General features: G+C 53.3%; 1 protein-coding gene and 1 non-coding gene across 8 annotated transcripts in view; one reads left to right on the forward strand and one right to left on the reverse strand.

Annotated features, from left to right (window-relative positions):
- The window catches only part of ST14 (ST14 transmembrane serine protease matriptase), a 38,115-nt gene that overhangs the window by 4,570 nt on the left and 17,957 nt on the right, over window positions 1-15,588 (reverse strand). For 3 of the 7 annotated variants that reach the window (XM_081534057.1, XM_081534053.1, XM_081534055.1), the window contains 16 exons: window positions 12,617-12,747; window positions 12,065-12,224; window positions 11,738-11,865; window positions 11,455-11,525; window positions 10,740-10,897; window positions 10,509-10,544; window positions 9,997-10,237; window positions 5,928-6,067; window positions 5,657-5,754; window positions 4,979-5,088; window positions 4,766-4,896; window positions 3,286-3,390; window positions 2,957-3,067; window positions 2,747-2,860; window positions 2,409-2,531; window positions 1,531-1,717 (listed from right to left, as the gene is read on the reverse strand). In XM_081534057.1, the coding sequence (XP_081390183.1) occupies window positions 1,531-1,717; window positions 2,409-2,531; window positions 2,747-2,860; window positions 2,957-3,067; window positions 3,286-3,390; window positions 4,766-4,896; window positions 4,979-5,088; window positions 5,657-5,754; window positions 5,928-6,067; window positions 9,997-10,237; window positions 10,509-10,544; window positions 10,740-10,897; window positions 11,455-11,525; window positions 11,738-11,865; window positions 12,065-12,224; window positions 12,617-12,643 (1,940 nt within the window). In that variant the 5' untranslated portion in view covers window positions 12,644-12,747. Of the gene's footprint in view, window positions 1-1,530; window positions 1,718-2,408; window positions 2,532-2,746; window positions 2,861-2,956; window positions 3,068-3,285; window positions 3,391-4,765; window positions 4,897-4,978; window positions 5,089-5,656; window positions 5,755-5,927; window positions 6,068-9,996; window positions 10,238-10,508; window positions 10,545-10,739; window positions 10,898-11,454; window positions 11,526-11,737; window positions 11,866-12,064; window positions 12,225-12,616; window positions 12,748-15,162; window positions 15,262-15,588 lie in introns of all 7 variants that reach the window. The other 4 variants (XM_081534052.1, XM_081534058.1, XM_081534056.1 and 1 more) reach the window with 3 other exon arrangements.
- Window positions 9,584-9,655, forward strand: TRNAE-UUC (transfer RNA glutamic acid (anticodon UUC)). The gene has a single exon. It is a non-coding gene; the product is annotated as a tRNA-Glu (tRNA).

A 15,588-nucleotide genomic window follows, 5' to 3' on the forward strand; every position in this document is an offset into this window, starting at 1 on the left:
ATCAGCCGCGGTGACATCATTTACCTGCTGATAAGACATGACTGTCTTCCAGACACTCATGACCCAAGGGTAACCATGAGAACAACGTCAGCACCCACTGGCCTGCAGACAGTCCAGGTCACGAAAAACACACACAGACGACTGAGAAACCGTCCAGGACCGAGGAGACTGGGGAGACAGGGCAGCAGGCGCTACGGGGGCACCTGGATGGACTCCTGCTGCAGAAAGGACACTGGTATGAAACTGGCACCTGGGGTGGGGGGCAGGAGAGGAGCCCTGGGGCAGCCCCGAGGCAAGTTTCTAGAAGGAACTGTGAGTTTCTCGGAGCTGACAAACACAGCACGATAACATCAAGGGAAAGTATGTGTGGGGGGTGGTACAGTGAATTCTGTCCTATCTTTGCAAGTTGTCCACATTCCAAAATGCTAAGTTCATTCTAAATTTTCTTCAGTAGGCTCCCACCATCCCGAGAAGAAAGCAGCTCACTTCTGCCCAGAGTGGTGTGGAGTGTCATAGTGAGAAGACGGGCCACGTTTCACCCGCCCAGCCAGGCCCAGAGACCACTGCTGAACCCTAGCCCCCACAGGCCTCTGGTGACCCCTCCAGCACATCCACCTGTCAGGTCCCACCATCTGGACACAGGCCTACTTCCTGCAGCGGGCCCCGTCTGTCCCAAAAGTCCACGGTGCTCCTTCTCTCTCTTTGCAAAAGGGCGACCGTGGCAGCCTGGGTCCCCTCCTCCCGTAGCTGCCCAGGGCTGGAAGGCTGGCGCCGGGCAGGAAGGGCCTGAGGGAGGGGGGCCCTCTAAGCCCTCAGTCTCACTCTCACAGCCGATGGCCAGAGGCCTGGGCAGGGTGGACCCAAGTCACAAGTCACAAAAAGCCCCAGCCCCGGGCCACCTGCTCCCGCTAAGCCACCCTGAGAGGCCAACTCGGCCCAGTGATGTGCTTGGTGACCCTCTACAGGGTGGGTTTGGGTCTGCATGGACACTAGCATGGGCTTAGTGCTTCACTGTCCCCCCGTGTTTCCTTCTCACACCTCTCAGCCTACAAATCACAGCATCACCATGAGCCCTCAGGAGCCCCAGGCTCAGAAAACTTGCCCATGGTGGCCTGGCAGCCTAGAGCTGGGCCATGGATCTGAGGGCCCCAAGGGGGGACCCCGCCCAGCCCCGCAGACACTGACCGCTCAGGCTCAGGAATCAACACACCAGGGCTGCAGTCTGGTTCTGCCGCTTAAGAGCTGTACAACCTCAGGCAAATATCCTTACCTCTCTGATCCTCTGCTTCTGTAAGATAGGCACATATGAGACCTGCCTCCCTGGCTTTTAGGAGAGGCACTGAGATCCTGCCGGACAAGCAGGGGCACCCACTAAACACTTAGTGCTTCTGTTACCAAGACCCGCCCCTCCAGTCCTGCTCCTGCCTCACCTCGGCAGGACTCACAGACACAGGGCCTTTCCACCCCGGGAAACAGAGGGGCCCTCCTCAGGGCCCTGGAGAGCCCTCCTGGCTCCTGCCTGTGACCCACCTGAATCCTCTGTCATCGATGAAGCAGTGTGCAGCGGATACCATCCAGCTGGGGGAGATGAGAGAGGCCCCGCACAAGTGGCCGTGGCCCAGGGCATGGAGGCTCACCTGCCAGGGCCACTCGCCTTGGTCTGAATTCTCACCTCCGACAACCCGGGACTGCCTGGTGAACGACCGCCGCCCACAGTCTGGGAGGGGCAGAGGCAGGAGTCACGGGGTGGGAGTGGGGTGGGGGGCAGCCCCACTAGACCAGCCTCTTAGCCCCTCTCCCTGCCCCCGGACTCAAAATCCCTCACTCCCCACCCCCTGGGCTCCTGCACAGGTGCCATTGTGGGCCTTCAGACCTCTGCTGAGATTTAATTTGGGTGTCATTTGCCTAGATGTCCTCACTGGGTGCTGAAGGACACAGCTCTCAGAGACAAGAGCAGTGGGTGACAGGAAGTCAGAACGGCCCAGCTCTGCACACATTGAAATATCCAAGGGGCTGTGCTTCTGAAATATGCAAGGGGCTGCAAATATGGGCGGGGTGTGGACAGAACCCTGCCTAGGGCTCCAGGAGCCGTGCTCTCTCTCCTCCAGGTAGCACGGAGAAGCCCGGCCTTGCCCCCACGGCCAGGTCTACAAAGCAGGGGTCAGCCCAGCACCGCAGCCCAGCCACAGAGACCTGACATACTAGCTGCCCTGGGCCTTGCCTCTAGGATCAGAGCTACCAGTGAGGCAGTGCCTGGGTGCCAGTCAGCAAAGTCGTCCTTTCCTCCAGGCAGACACATCCTCTCCCCGGGCAGAGCTAGGTGAGTGAGGCCCTGGCGTGATCTCTGCCTCTGTATGCGCCTTGCTCAGTGAACAACCTGCACAACTGTACACAGCAGCCCTGCTCACCACAGTCCTTCTCATCTGAGCCATCAGTACAGTCTTCGTTCCCGTCACACTGGGGGTTGCTCTTGTCCACACAGAGCCCATTGAGGCAGCGGTAGGTGTGTTCGGTGCAGGTGACAGCTTTCACTGCTCAAGGAGGAGGACATCGGGGAGGTAATCCATTTCTCTGAGGCACCCGACCTGATGCTTACCCACCTGACGCCCCTCTCTTGGGCCTGCCCCACCCACCTACACTGACACCCACTCTCCTCCCGGCCCTTCTGGACAATTCTCTCCCGGCTGACACCCTTTCTCATCATGCTCCACATCGAGGGACCGTGGGACATGGGCCCCTGCCTCACCGTCTTGGCACTTGGCCTCATCGGACCCGTCGCCACAGTCGTCCTTCCTGTCACACTGCTGGCTCTGAGGGAGGCACTTCCCATTGTCGCACTTGAAGGTATTGGGCGGGCAGCCTGGGGAGCACAAGGACTCAGCAGGGGCTCCAGGGCCAGCAGCGAGGCCATGGGGAGCTGGGCAGCGACCCCCGCCCCGACCCCGGCCACACTCACTGCAGCCCTCCTCATCGCTGCCATCCTCACAGTCCCTCACGGAGTCACAGACCCAGAACAGGGGCTTGCAGAACTTGTCCCTGCACGTGAACTGGTAGGTGGCGTTGCACTCTGGAGGGGCGGGGAGGCAGTTAGATTCCAGGCTCACGCCGTACTCAGTCACTCGCCACGCCCCTGGGGATCCCATCCCGCCCGGTCGTGGAGGCTGACTCAGCGCCACGGGCTGCAAAGGACAGGAACGAGCCCCACCCCTCCACCTCGGGCCTTCCCACTCGGGGTCGCAGGCAGAAGCTGGGCACAGAGAGGGCAGAGGATGCCAAGGGACTCACTGCAGTCGAGCTCATCGCTGTAGTCAGTGCAGTCGGCCCAGCCGTCACAGCGAAGTTCCTTCCGGATACACCGCCCCGTGTTACACATGAAACTGCCAGGGCACGCTACGGGCAGAGGGTAGGCCTGAAGTCCACAGCCAGCTCCATCACCTCCACTGCAGGCTTCCCAACCTCACAGCCAGCCACACTGGGTGCCAGAGAAGACCTCCCAGCCCAGCGCCCAGTACAGAGGAGTGAGGCTGCAGCTGGGGGTCGGCCCACTGAGCTGTGGCAAGGGGTTCCTACAACCAGTGGGATGGCTGGAGAGGGTGGGGAAGGCGCTGGTTGAGGTCCCTCCTGGCCCCCATGACCAATCCCTGGGAGGCCCCGGACAGAGCGGAGAGAGGTCGGCGGGTGTGCACTGATTTCTACAGCCCTGTGTTCTTGGCCAGCCATGACCCCAAGCACCGGCTCCCCATCAGCAACCCGGAGCAGCAGCCACTCAGCAGACAGATGACGTGTGTGTCGTCCCCCAGGCACCAGGAATTGCTGGATCTCCTTAATTCTAAGATGTTTCCACACTTGAACGTTTCTGAAACTAGGATGTGTCTAACAACTGATGTCATCGGGCAGATGACAAACAGAGAGGAACCTGTTTCCCTTTCTCTGCACAAGTAACTGTCACTTATCAAAGGGGTTTGCTCATCTAATTACACTTTGGGTGGTGAGCCATGCAGCTGAATGTGAACTTAAATTTGGATGCTTGTGTGCAGTTAAAGTGTTTTCCAAAAGGTTATTCTATGATTTGTTATTGTTTACTAGCTCAGTCGTGTTCAACTCTGTGACTACATGGACTGCAGCCTGCCAGGCTCCTCTGCCCATGGGATTTCCCAGGCATGAATACTGCAGTGGGTTGCCATTTCCTTCTCCAGGGGATCTGCTCAGACCAGGGATTGAACCTGCATCTCCTGCATTGGCAGTTTCTTGACCACTGGTAGCCACCTAGGAAGCCCTATTCTATGATACAAGGTTGAAACAAAGGAAAAAAACCCACTGTGGACAGAGAAGAACTGATATTCACAGCAGACAGTGAAATTAAAGGCCATGGAAACAGTTAAGATCTCTTCAGTAGAGATCTCACACTTTTCAGAGCTAGGAGTGGTTCATGCAATGATCCATGCCCCAGTGTGCTCTGTCTCAAAAGCATGCTATTCATCTGACAGCTGCTAAAAGGCCAGAGACAAGCACAGATTCTCAAAGTGGTGCAGAGCCAAAGGGACAGTGGCCCAAAGGCACTTTGGGTTCCCTGGCCTGAGGGGCTGCTCCCAGGGACCTAAGGGCACTGTTGGCTCTTTTTCCCTCAAAAAGCTACTGCAATGACTGAGATGCACCCTACGAGCTCTGGTGGCTCAGCTTCAGAGATGCTAATGAGATGCAGAATAGACAGCCAATCTCAGGTCGGCCCTCCAGCCAGGCCCTGCCTCCTGAGCGCGACACTCACGGTCATGGGCATCGAAGGACAGGAACTCTGCCAGGAATCCGGTGTCAGTGTAGGACTGGTCTGAGTGGAAGTGGACAGTGATCTTGTTGCTCCTGCTGCTGGCGACAAACTGCGGCCTCTCTCCGCAGTACCTGGGGGCAGCGGGCAGCTCAGCGGAGGAAGAGCATCCACCTGGGGCTGCAGCAGCCCCGCTCACCCTCCCCTGACACTCACTTCTCCCCATTGATCTCCACGTAGTCTTTGGTGCAGGAGCCCACGGGGACGTTGGGCTCCTGCAGGAAGAATGCTTTGAAGCGCACCTTCACGTTTTTGTTGTTGGGCACCTGCGGGGAGAGATGCTGCTGTGGGCAGGGCTCTGCACAGCCTCCCTCTTTCCTGAGCTGGGGGGGATGGGTGGGTGGGGGTTCCCTCCCACCCGCCCGCCCGCCCGCCTGCGGGGCAGCGAGGACGCGGCAGGAGGGATCTGGAAGGAAGACCTTCCCGACTCGCCAGCAGCCGCACACACTGTGGTGTTCTAAAGAAGGCTGGGCAGTTCTCCCACATCACTGACTGGACGGCACGTGTCTCCTGCCGTCCAGTGAGCGTGTCCTCCTCTGCACAGTACCCACTGTCCCCATAGCTCCTCTAGGAGGCCCCAGAGCCAGCCGCATCCCAGACCCAGGTCCCTTCAGCAGGCACCGGCCACAGGAGGAGGGGTTGAGCTTGGGTCTGCTGGACGCTGCTTCGAAAACTGCCCCGCCCACAGCCTCCACACACACCCCTTAGGAGTGGCCAAAGGTGCTCATCGCCCTCTCTCTGGCCTCCCTGGAGCACTCCCAACCCCTTCCTCTTTCCTCCCCCCATCTATCCCCCAACCAGCTTCTCTAACCCCCCACAGCACACAGCTCCCACCTCAATGTGCCAGGTACAGTTGATGTTGGGCGGGTAGTGGCCTGGATAGTAGGGGCTGTTAAATGTCCCCTGGACTGCCCGCAAGTAGCCTCCACAGCCTGGAAGGAAAGGCAGAGAGACGCACGTGACGACTGAGGTCCCAGGAGGGCGAGGGGCCCTGAGGAGCCAGCCGGCCTCCCTCAAGCCTGGGCACCAGACGCCCACCGCCAGGAGGGCCTGAGCTTCAAACCCCGTGGCCCTGAGGCCTGTCCCTGCCTGGGCCACCCCTTACTGCTCATCCGGGGCAGCTGGAAGAACACAGCCTCGAAGCCGGGGTGCCTGCGCTCGGTGCTGGTCACCAGCGTGATGAGCAGGACGTTCTGGGAGGAGAGGAAGGTCAGGTTGTACGAGGGAGGGTAGGTCCCACACAGCCTGCGGGGCAGAAGGGGGAGTGTTATGGGAGCCACAGAACCCCAGCAGAGGGGTTGAGGGTGGGGTCCCCCCACCCTCGACCCGCCATTTAAGTGAAGATCTCCTCATAAGACTGTCTTTGTTTATAAAAAACTCAGAAACACTGAATGCCTAATGATAGACGACTCGCTAAACAGATCATGGGCCAAATAATTGCAGCAGCAGTTAACAGCATCAACTGTTAACACTAACACTTACTAAGACTATGCCAGGCACCGTCCTTACTGCTTGTATATCCATTAACTCGGGTGTTCATCACAACAACCATTAAATACTATTATCCCCATTTTACAGACAAGGAAACACAGGCAAAACAGGTTAAAGAGCTTGCCCAAGACTGCACAGCTGACAAGTGGCAGGAGTAAATGAAAAAACCCACAGAGTGCGAGATAATATTGGCAGGTGATACAACCCACAAGGGATTAATCTGCAAAATATACAAACAGCTCATGCAGCTCAATATCAAAAACAAAAAACAAACAAAAAAATCAAAAAAATGGGCAGAATATCTAAATAGACATTTCTCCAAAGAAGACATAACACATGGCCAAAAAGCACATGTGTTGAGTAACACAGCTGAAGATTAGAGAAATGAAAATCAAAACTACAGTGAGGTATCAGCTCACACTGGTCAGAATGGCCATCATCAAAAAGTCTACTAACAAGAAACACTGGAGAACGTATGGAGAAAATAATCCTTCCTACACTATTGGTGAGAATGTAAATTGGGGCAGCTACTGTGGAAAACAGTATGGAGGCCTTAAATAAACAAAAATAGAGCTACCATATGACCCAGCAATCTCGCTCCTGGGCAAATATCCAGCAAAGATGAAAACCGTAATTTGAAAATATACATGAACCTGCAAGTTCGTAGCAGCACTATTTACAGGAGCCACACGTGGAAGCAACCCAAACACCCACCGACGGATGGATAAGGAAGACGTCGTACGCACATACAATGAGTATTTACTCAGTCACAAAAAAGAATGAAACAATGCCATTTCCAGCAACGTGGATCTAGAGATCATCATATTGAGTGAAGTAAATCAGACAGAGAAACAAAAATACCCTATGATATCACTTATACATTGAATCTAAAAACAATTATACAAATGAACTTATTTACAAAACAGAAAGAGACTCCCAGATAACAGAAAACAAACTTCTGGTTACCAAAGGGGGAAGGGAGGGAGGGATAAATGAAGAGGCTGGGATTAACAGCTACACACACTATATATAAAGTAATCAACGAGGACCTACTGTATAGCACAGGGAACTCTACTCAATACTCTGTAATAACCTATATAGGAAAATAATCTGGAAAAAGGATATAGATATGCATAACTGAAGCATAACTGAAGCACATTGCTGTACACCTGAAACTAACACAACACTGTAAATCAACTACACTCCAATATAAAATAAAAAATGTTTTTTAAATTTTTAAATGAGTGAGTAAGTCAATGAAGGAAAAAATCTCCACCCACCAAAAAAGGCAGCAGGACTGAATTTCAGACTCTTCACATGTGAGCTGACCGACACCACCACCATTAAAAGTGACACAGACATGCCACTCATCTGGGAGGGCCATCATAACATGCTTCATCTTTACAGAGCAGACAATGCAACCAAGTGTGCCATATAATCCTACTTTTAAATAAATCCACAAATATACACATAGCAAAAAAAAAAAACCTGCAAGAAGGTACAACACACATTTAACAGTGACCATTTCCAGATGGTAAGATTATGAGTGGTGTCTGTCCTCTTTGTACACGTCTGTTCTACCCTCTGCCTCTCAGGACCAGGTATTTATTGGTCGTACAAACGATCAGTTAGAGAAAGAGAAAGAAACCCATCATGAAAGGGGTGTTTAGATAGAAGTCCTGGCTGCAAAGCTGTGGCAGCAGATGGCTCTTTCTGGGTTTCGCCCTAAAGTTTGCTGCTGCTGCTGCTGCTAAGTCGCTTCAGTCATGTCCGACTCTGTGCGACCCCATAGACGGCAGCCCACCAGGCTCCGCCGTCCCTGGGATTCTCCAGGCAAGAATACTGGAGTGGGTTGCCATTTCCTTCTCCAGTGCATGAAAGGGAAAAGTGAAAGTGAAGTCGCTCAGTCATCTGACTCTTAGCGACCCCATGGACTGTAGCCTACCAGGCTCCTCCGTCCATGGGATTTTCCAGGCAAGAGTACTGGAGTGGGGTGCCATTGCCTTCTCCGTGCCCTAAAGTTTAGCCCCTTATTAATCACAAAACATCTGTCCAGCTCATTTCTACAGACAACAATCGAAGGCTCCGGTCCACTGAGTCCCAGGTGGTGGGGGGAGCTGAGTGGAGGCAGTTCACCCCTAACCGCAGGCTCTGATTCACCTCAGCACCCCCTAGCAGGTGTATTATGCCTTTTTTTTTTTAAACTTTTTAAAATAATTTATTTCATTTTATTTTGGGCTGCGCTAGGTCATCGTTGCTTTTGCTTAGGCTTTCTCTAGTTTTGGAGAGCGGGAGCTACTCTTTAGTTGTGGTGCAGACTTCTCATGGCAGTGGCTTCTCTTGCTGCAGAGCATGGGCTCTAGGGCACATGGGCTTCTGCAGTTGCAGCACGTGGGCTCCGTAGTTGTGACTCCCGGGCTCCAGAGCACAGGCTCAATAGCTGTGGTGCACAGGTTTAGCTGCTCTGTACCACGTGGTATCTTCCCAGACCAAGGATCGAACCCCAGTCTCCTGCAATCGCAGGTGGATTTTCTACCACTGAGCCACCAGGGAAGCCTTTTGTGCCTTTTCTTAAGTGAAGTGTAGCTGATTTACAGTGTTTCAGGTGTACAGCAAGGTGACTCAGTTATACATATATATATTCTATCCTGGACTCTCTTCCGTTATAGGTTATTACAAGATATTAAATATAGTTCCCTGTGCTTATGTATTTTATATACAGTGATGTGTATCTATTATGTCTTTTTATTTCCTATAATTCTGATGCTCTGACCCCGGGGGGCTTGCTAACCTTGGAGAGGTAGCCCCCGCTCCCCAATCCCCAGAGCTAGTAAATCCCTCGAAACAGTAAAGACTTGGGCAAGACTTTCACACACAGACTAACCAGAGCCCACACCCCAACACCTTCTCTTTTGCTGGAAACCACTCTCTACCTGTCCTAATCGCCCAGGTACCAGACTACTAGAGACGGCCCCAGGCTACGGAGCCCACTGGAGTTATTCAAACCAACCCATCCTAAGGTGTAACCCTGCCTTGCCTTTCGTGCAGAATCCACACAAAGGCTCTTGCCCACATTGTCCTCCAGGCCCCTCTGCTTCCTGAACAACCCTGGTGCCTCCCACTGTGGCCCTGCATGGCTCCTCCTTCCGGCAACTAACTGTCAATTTGTGAGTAACAGCAGGCATCTCCTGTCTGTAGGCCTTGTCTGTAGGTCTCGGCATCACTGAGCAACAATAAAACCTTTATTCACAATGGCAAGCAGAGGGGACTTCCCCGGTGGTCCAGTGGTTAGGACTTGGCACTTTCACTGCCGTGGCCTGGGTTCAATCCCTGGTTGGGGAACTAAAACCCTGCAAGCTTTATGGTGCGGCCAAAAATAAAAAAGAGAGAAAGAAAAAAAATATAGTAGTAGGCAGCACCTTCAAGGTGGCAGGTAAAGAACAGATAAAGGAGCACCCTGCTCACCAGCATCTAGGGACCCGTGGGCCTCTGGCACCCTTGCCAAGGCTGACGGTCACCTCTAGATGCTCCCTGCAGCTCGTGCTGAGGACCATGCCACCCCTGCTCTGTGCTGCCTGCAAGTTGGCCGTGGCCTGAAGCTCCAACCTCCACAGCGCTCATTCCGGAGGCCCAGCCCACCACAGGCAGCCCCCTGCCCACCTCCACTCGCCCGGGACACTCACTGCACCACAGCCCGGGGTTCCACGGGGCTCAGGGTGTCATACACCGTGACCAGGTCACTGCCACGTTCATCGCACGTGGCGACATCGAAGCTACGGAAGGTGAGGCTCAGCACGGAGTCAGCGTCCCCCCGCAGCGTCCACTGGCAGCGGGCGTGAGATGGGTAGGGGCTGTCGGGGAAGCCGGGTGTGCTGAAGCGGGTCGGCTCACTGCCATGGGCGTGCAGGGCAAAGCTGCAGCTGTCTGTGTGGGGCAAGAGGACACGGGGCAGAACTGGGCAGGGGAGCCACCATGACCACCACCACCCACGGGGCTGCAGCCAGGCCTGGCCCCTCTGAGGTGCTCCAGGCTGCTCTGAACCGGGGAGAGGGCTGGAAGGCGGTTTGTCCTGGCCTGGGAGAGGCAGAAGAATGTGCTGGCCATCACCACGCGTGACTTTGAAGGACCCCCTTGACTGAGCGGGCATCTGGCCACATCGCTTCCCTTCTCCTTTGGGAGGAGGGCAGATACTTACTGTCCTGGGTGTTCTGTACTATTCTGGGGTCACTGGCTGAAGAACAAGAGGGAGAAGAAAGCAGTTACTCATGCAGTCCATTTCCTCATTCCCCTAGAGGGAGGTGCCCGGCCAGCTCGCAGTCTCCCCTCCCAGGCACTGACTCCGGGAGAGCTGAGGCCCCCACAACAGCCCAGGAGCAGGCCGTGCTCCAGGCCGGACAAACGCCCACCCCGGCGCCGCTGCACTCACGGAAGGCCACCACCGAGGTCATCACGAAGGAGCTCATGGAACGGGCTCGGGGCGGCACTGTGACCATGCGCTTCTCCGCCATGGCCTGCTCGGCTTCCTTCACCAGGTGCTTGGGCATCTCGAACTCTGACCAGTAGTAGGCGATGACGCTGCCCTCGCTGGGGAGAGAGGGGTGAGCCTGACACGCCGGGGCCCACAGCTTCCCCGGTGCCCGGTGAAGACGGGGCAGGATTAAGAGCCTCCCAGCTGGGGGAGACGCTCATCAAGAGACCTTCTCCAGGCTGGTCCCCCCATGCCGCCCTAGGCTCTTGTATGCCCACCCACCTGTTGACCCCGGAACCAGAGGCTTGGGCCCTTGACTCTCACGGTCTCACACCCAACCAGGCTTGTTGGGGTTGCGGCTCAGGCTCAAGAGTGAGAGAAAGCCTGGAGTGGAGTGTGGGTTCTCCGTCAAGCCGGGGCGCACTGAGGAATAGCTCAAGTCTGTTTCCTGAACTCGAAAGGGGCTGACAGTGCCGCCTGCCACACTGCCTCCATAAAAGATTAAATGAGACTAGCAAAATCTAAAGTACTTTCCAGATAAAGTCAGAAGGACTGGCGGGCATCTTGGCTCTTCAAGCAGGACCTCATGGCCTCATCACCCCGGTGGGTCCCACACCCTGCCTGCCCCCTCCCCCGCAGCGGTCCACCTCCCACCAGCCCTCCCAGCACCCACCTGAAGGCGGTCACAGTCGACGTCTTGTGGTAGGGGCCCAAGACCGGGATCCCGCTGTATAAGAACTTCAGCTGAGGGAAGGAGAGGAGGCTGACGGAGGGCCAGAGAGCGCCAAGGACTCCAGCCCCCAGCCCAGGCCGCTCCCTCCCTCCTGGGACCTGGGCCCCCTTCCCAGGTGCTGGAGAGCCCCTGTCATACGTCTAGGGACAGCGGGGGCCTCCTTTCTGCCGGGCGGAGGTGGGGGTGCCAGAGCCGACAGCAGCGCCGGGGGGCCGGGACTCACCGCCTCCTTCACCTTCTTGGCCAGGTTTGCAAACTCAGTGGAGTTGGAGTTCTCATAGGCATCCAGGAAGTTCTCATTCCGGACACTCAGGTAGCCGTTGAAGATCTTCTGGACTCGCACGTTCCGGTCTGCGAGAGACCCGGGAAGGACGGTGGTCAGATGGAGGGACGTATGCCCTCCAGGGCCCCCACCGGCACAGCTGCCCTCAGCCACCCCGGGGAGCAGACCCTGCCGTCTCCTCTCCCTCCCCCAAACCATATCCTCCGTCCTTCCCTCACACCCACAGCAGGTGGACCGGCCCCCTCCACCCCGAGGAGGGTCACTCACCCTGGAAGTGCCACGCCAGGAGCCCCGCCAGGAGGGACAGTGCCAGGAAGGCGGCCAGCACGGCCACCAGCACCACCCACCGCCGCGGGCCGCCCTTCTCCACCTTCTGGCTGTTGTTCGCCGGCAAGAACTCCACGCCTTCCTCACAGCCATTCATATTCTGCACAGAGAAACCAGTGCACTGCCCGTCAGAACCCCCGTCTCTGCAGCCTGCCGGCCCCGCTGGGGAAGGACATCTCCAGGCTCTCGGGTCCAGCTGCGCGAGAAAAGCCAGGACGGAGCAGCGGCCTTCCCTCTGGGCATCCGCAGGCACACACTGCCTGAGAACTGTGAGTGTAAATAAAAATGAAACAAGCAGCCCGTCTGAGCTCAGTCAGTTAAGACTGTCACCTCTGTGAGTCACCTCGGATGTAGGAGGAGGGCCAGGTGTGGGGAGAGCGGGCCCAGCCCAGGGATCACCCCCTCAGCACCTCCGGGCAAGCTGCACTGTACACCCTGACCCCGATCCTTGCTCTGCCAGTGTGTAACCAGCCAGAAGTAAAAGGCAGTAACCTGGGCAGCTCTGCCATGCCACGGCATTACAAGTCTCTCTGCCTTGAGCCTGAAGTCTCCCAGCCCAGGACACCATGGTGAGCTGAAAAGGCCAGATCTCTACTGGAACCCATCCGTGTCTATGCTCAGACCTAAGAGCATGAAAAACAAATGAAACTTCTAACAAACAGGATGGCAGCAGGGGGCTCCAGGAATAGGGGGCACGAGTATGGACAGGGAGGTGGGGTGTCTGCAGCATGCAATGGCAGGTAGGCAAACTTGTCCGCTGACAGCACACCCTCTATCTGCCGCCCTAAACCCTGGGGGGGGGGGGCTGTGCCCTTTCAGAGTTAACTGCCTCATACCCACTCCAACGGGGCTTGCCGTAAAAACAAAAGCCCCACCCCAAATTCCACTGAGGTGCCCATTTTATAGTTTTCAGACGTGGCTGTTTTGGTATGAACCTCAGACTTGTACTTGAGCTGACATTTCCTGGTTTGTCACATTCAGACATTGTCGCACAGCTTACTCACTCCTGTGAGTGATTCTCCCCACGCCTGCCACATTTGGGTGCCTGTATCTCAAATTTTAGTTTCCTAATGGGTTATATTTGTGACTTCATCTAATATCAAACCCAGACATACATCCCATAGCTAACCCTACCATGATCATCGTATTACAATATATAAACGTATCAAACCAATACGTTGTACACCTCAAAATTGCACCTCAAAGCGAAATAAAATTTTAAAAACAAAAAAGAAGCACACCCCAGAATCAACCACTTAAGATGTTTTCAGCCTGCTTGTTCTGGAATTTGTCTCCATATTTCTGAATAATACACCAATACCGCTAACTCAATTCATCTATAAAATACAATCAGCTGACTTATATTACGGTAATGTGGATTTCAAAGTCCTTCCTGCTCTCACCCGTCTTCCCAATTGTTACAGGGCTAAAGTTTAAAAAAAAATTATATCCATACTCTATGTTTTCATTATTAGTCTTGAGAATACTGTTCACTATAGTTTCCTTCTCATTACAACTGATTTGTTTTTCCTGCTGTGAATATTCATTTACTTGGGTTTCTTTTTCACATATATCTAAGTCTATCCATTCAATCTAGTGCTCTGTAACGTTCTGCTCACTTTCCACATACAAAGTCTGTCAAAGAAACTCTCATTTCATTTTCCTCCTGGAGGCATTCTGTCCTTTCCCGTAGCTGCCGTTTGGAACTTCCCCCACCACCATGACCCTGGGGAGTTCCTGAATTCAACTTCCTCTTGGGTGGATAATATCTGTGACTTTCAGGATTATAGTTGCCCAACCAGGAATTGAACCCAGGGTCATGGCAGTGAAAACACTGAGTCCTAACCACTGGACTACCAGGGAACTTCCAGTTCTCTCTTGCATTAAAACCCCTATTTCCTGGATTCCATGTCTTCATCTCTGTTGGCTTACTTCATTTTGGTGGACACATACTTCAGTAGTTTCTAGAGAGGGACATTTCTTGCAACGTTGCATGTTTCACAAGGACTTTAACTCTGTACTCATGTTTGTTGATGTCTGGGCTGGGTATAATTCAAATAATTTTCACTTAGAATTTTGAAGTCCCCAATATTCTACAGCTTTTAATTTTGCTTTGCAGAAATAAGATAATAGTAGAAATCCATCATTTTTTATTCGTAATTTGTTGTCTTTCTCTGAAAATCTTGAGGAAGTGCTTGGAATTGGGTCTTTCAGCTTCACAACACTGAGCTCTCCATCTGCCCTTTGAGCTTGGAAAGTCATATCTTTCAGTCTGGGAAAATTTCCTGTATTATTTTAGATTATGTCCTCCCCTTTATCTTCTCTTTTCTCTTTCTATAAGTCCTACTATATGGATCCTTTATTTGTCCTTTCTCTGCTACTATTATCCATCTTGGTTTTTAATCTTTCTATTGAGTTTTTCATTTCTGCTATCGCTTCTGCTTTCATCTCCAAAAGTTCTGTCTTGTTCTCTGACTTTTGGATGCAAAAATCTTCTCATCCTGATATTTCTATTGAGTAACTTTTCTCAATAGAGAAACTGCTGTTGACTTTCTCTTTCGTGTTGAAGGCTTTCCTTAAATACCCGAGAATACAAGGCTATTTGCTCAAATTCAGGAATGAAGTCCTAAAGGTTGTTTGGAAGCTTTGTGGACATGGCTGGCCATGGCTGATGGCTTCACTTTGGGCCACAATTCAGTGACGAGCCAGATACTTTACTGGACACCCCCAACTGCCAGGCTGTGTAGATCTTTTCTGTGGGATGGCTTAGTTACTGCAGAGAATAATTTTCTAATCTCCAGGATGGGGTAATTTAAACCTAGCCACTAGCATTCAGAACATGGGAGAGAAGAGACCTATGACTGTTTTTGCCTTCACTGCAGCCCTCTGGCGCCCAGTGTCCTCGAGTCTGGAGAAATCAATTTCCCATCCCTTCTAGGGGATGTGTGGGTAGGAGCATTTTTGTTTGGAGTGGAGGTGGGGCTCTGGAGATTTCTAATAATGCCCTTCCCTGTCTCACCTCTATCTTCTATAAATACCTGAGCCCCATTCCTGAGTCTGGCAGAGGACGTTATCAGCGAAATACTAGAAGAATATTTCCACGCATTAAAGAGAGTCGTGTCTCTTCAAAGGGCTCACTGAATGATGAGAAAGATATATGAAAAAGCACACATAACAAAATACATCATGATGAAGTTTCAGAACACCGAGGTTTAAAAGTACACTCTCTATTGCATGATGTGACCGACAAGGGCTTCATTTCCAAAATATACGAACAGCTCATACAACTCCGTAACAAAAAACAAACACCTCAATTGAAAAATGGGTAGAAGACCTAATCAGCCATTTCAAAGAAGACATACAGATGGCCAACAGGCAGATGAGACAATGCTCAACCTAGATAATTATTAGAGAAATGCAAATTAAAAGTACAATGAAGTATTACATATATTCACTGGTTATAA

Source organism: Giraffa tippelskirchi, chromosome 10 (assembly GCF_054371585.1).
Source record: "Giraffa tippelskirchi isolate mGirTip1 chromosome 10, T2T-mGirTip1v1.2.pri, whole genome shotgun sequence".
Classification (NCBI taxonomy): Eukaryota; Metazoa; Chordata; class Mammalia; order Artiodactyla; family Giraffidae; genus Giraffa; species Giraffa tippelskirchi.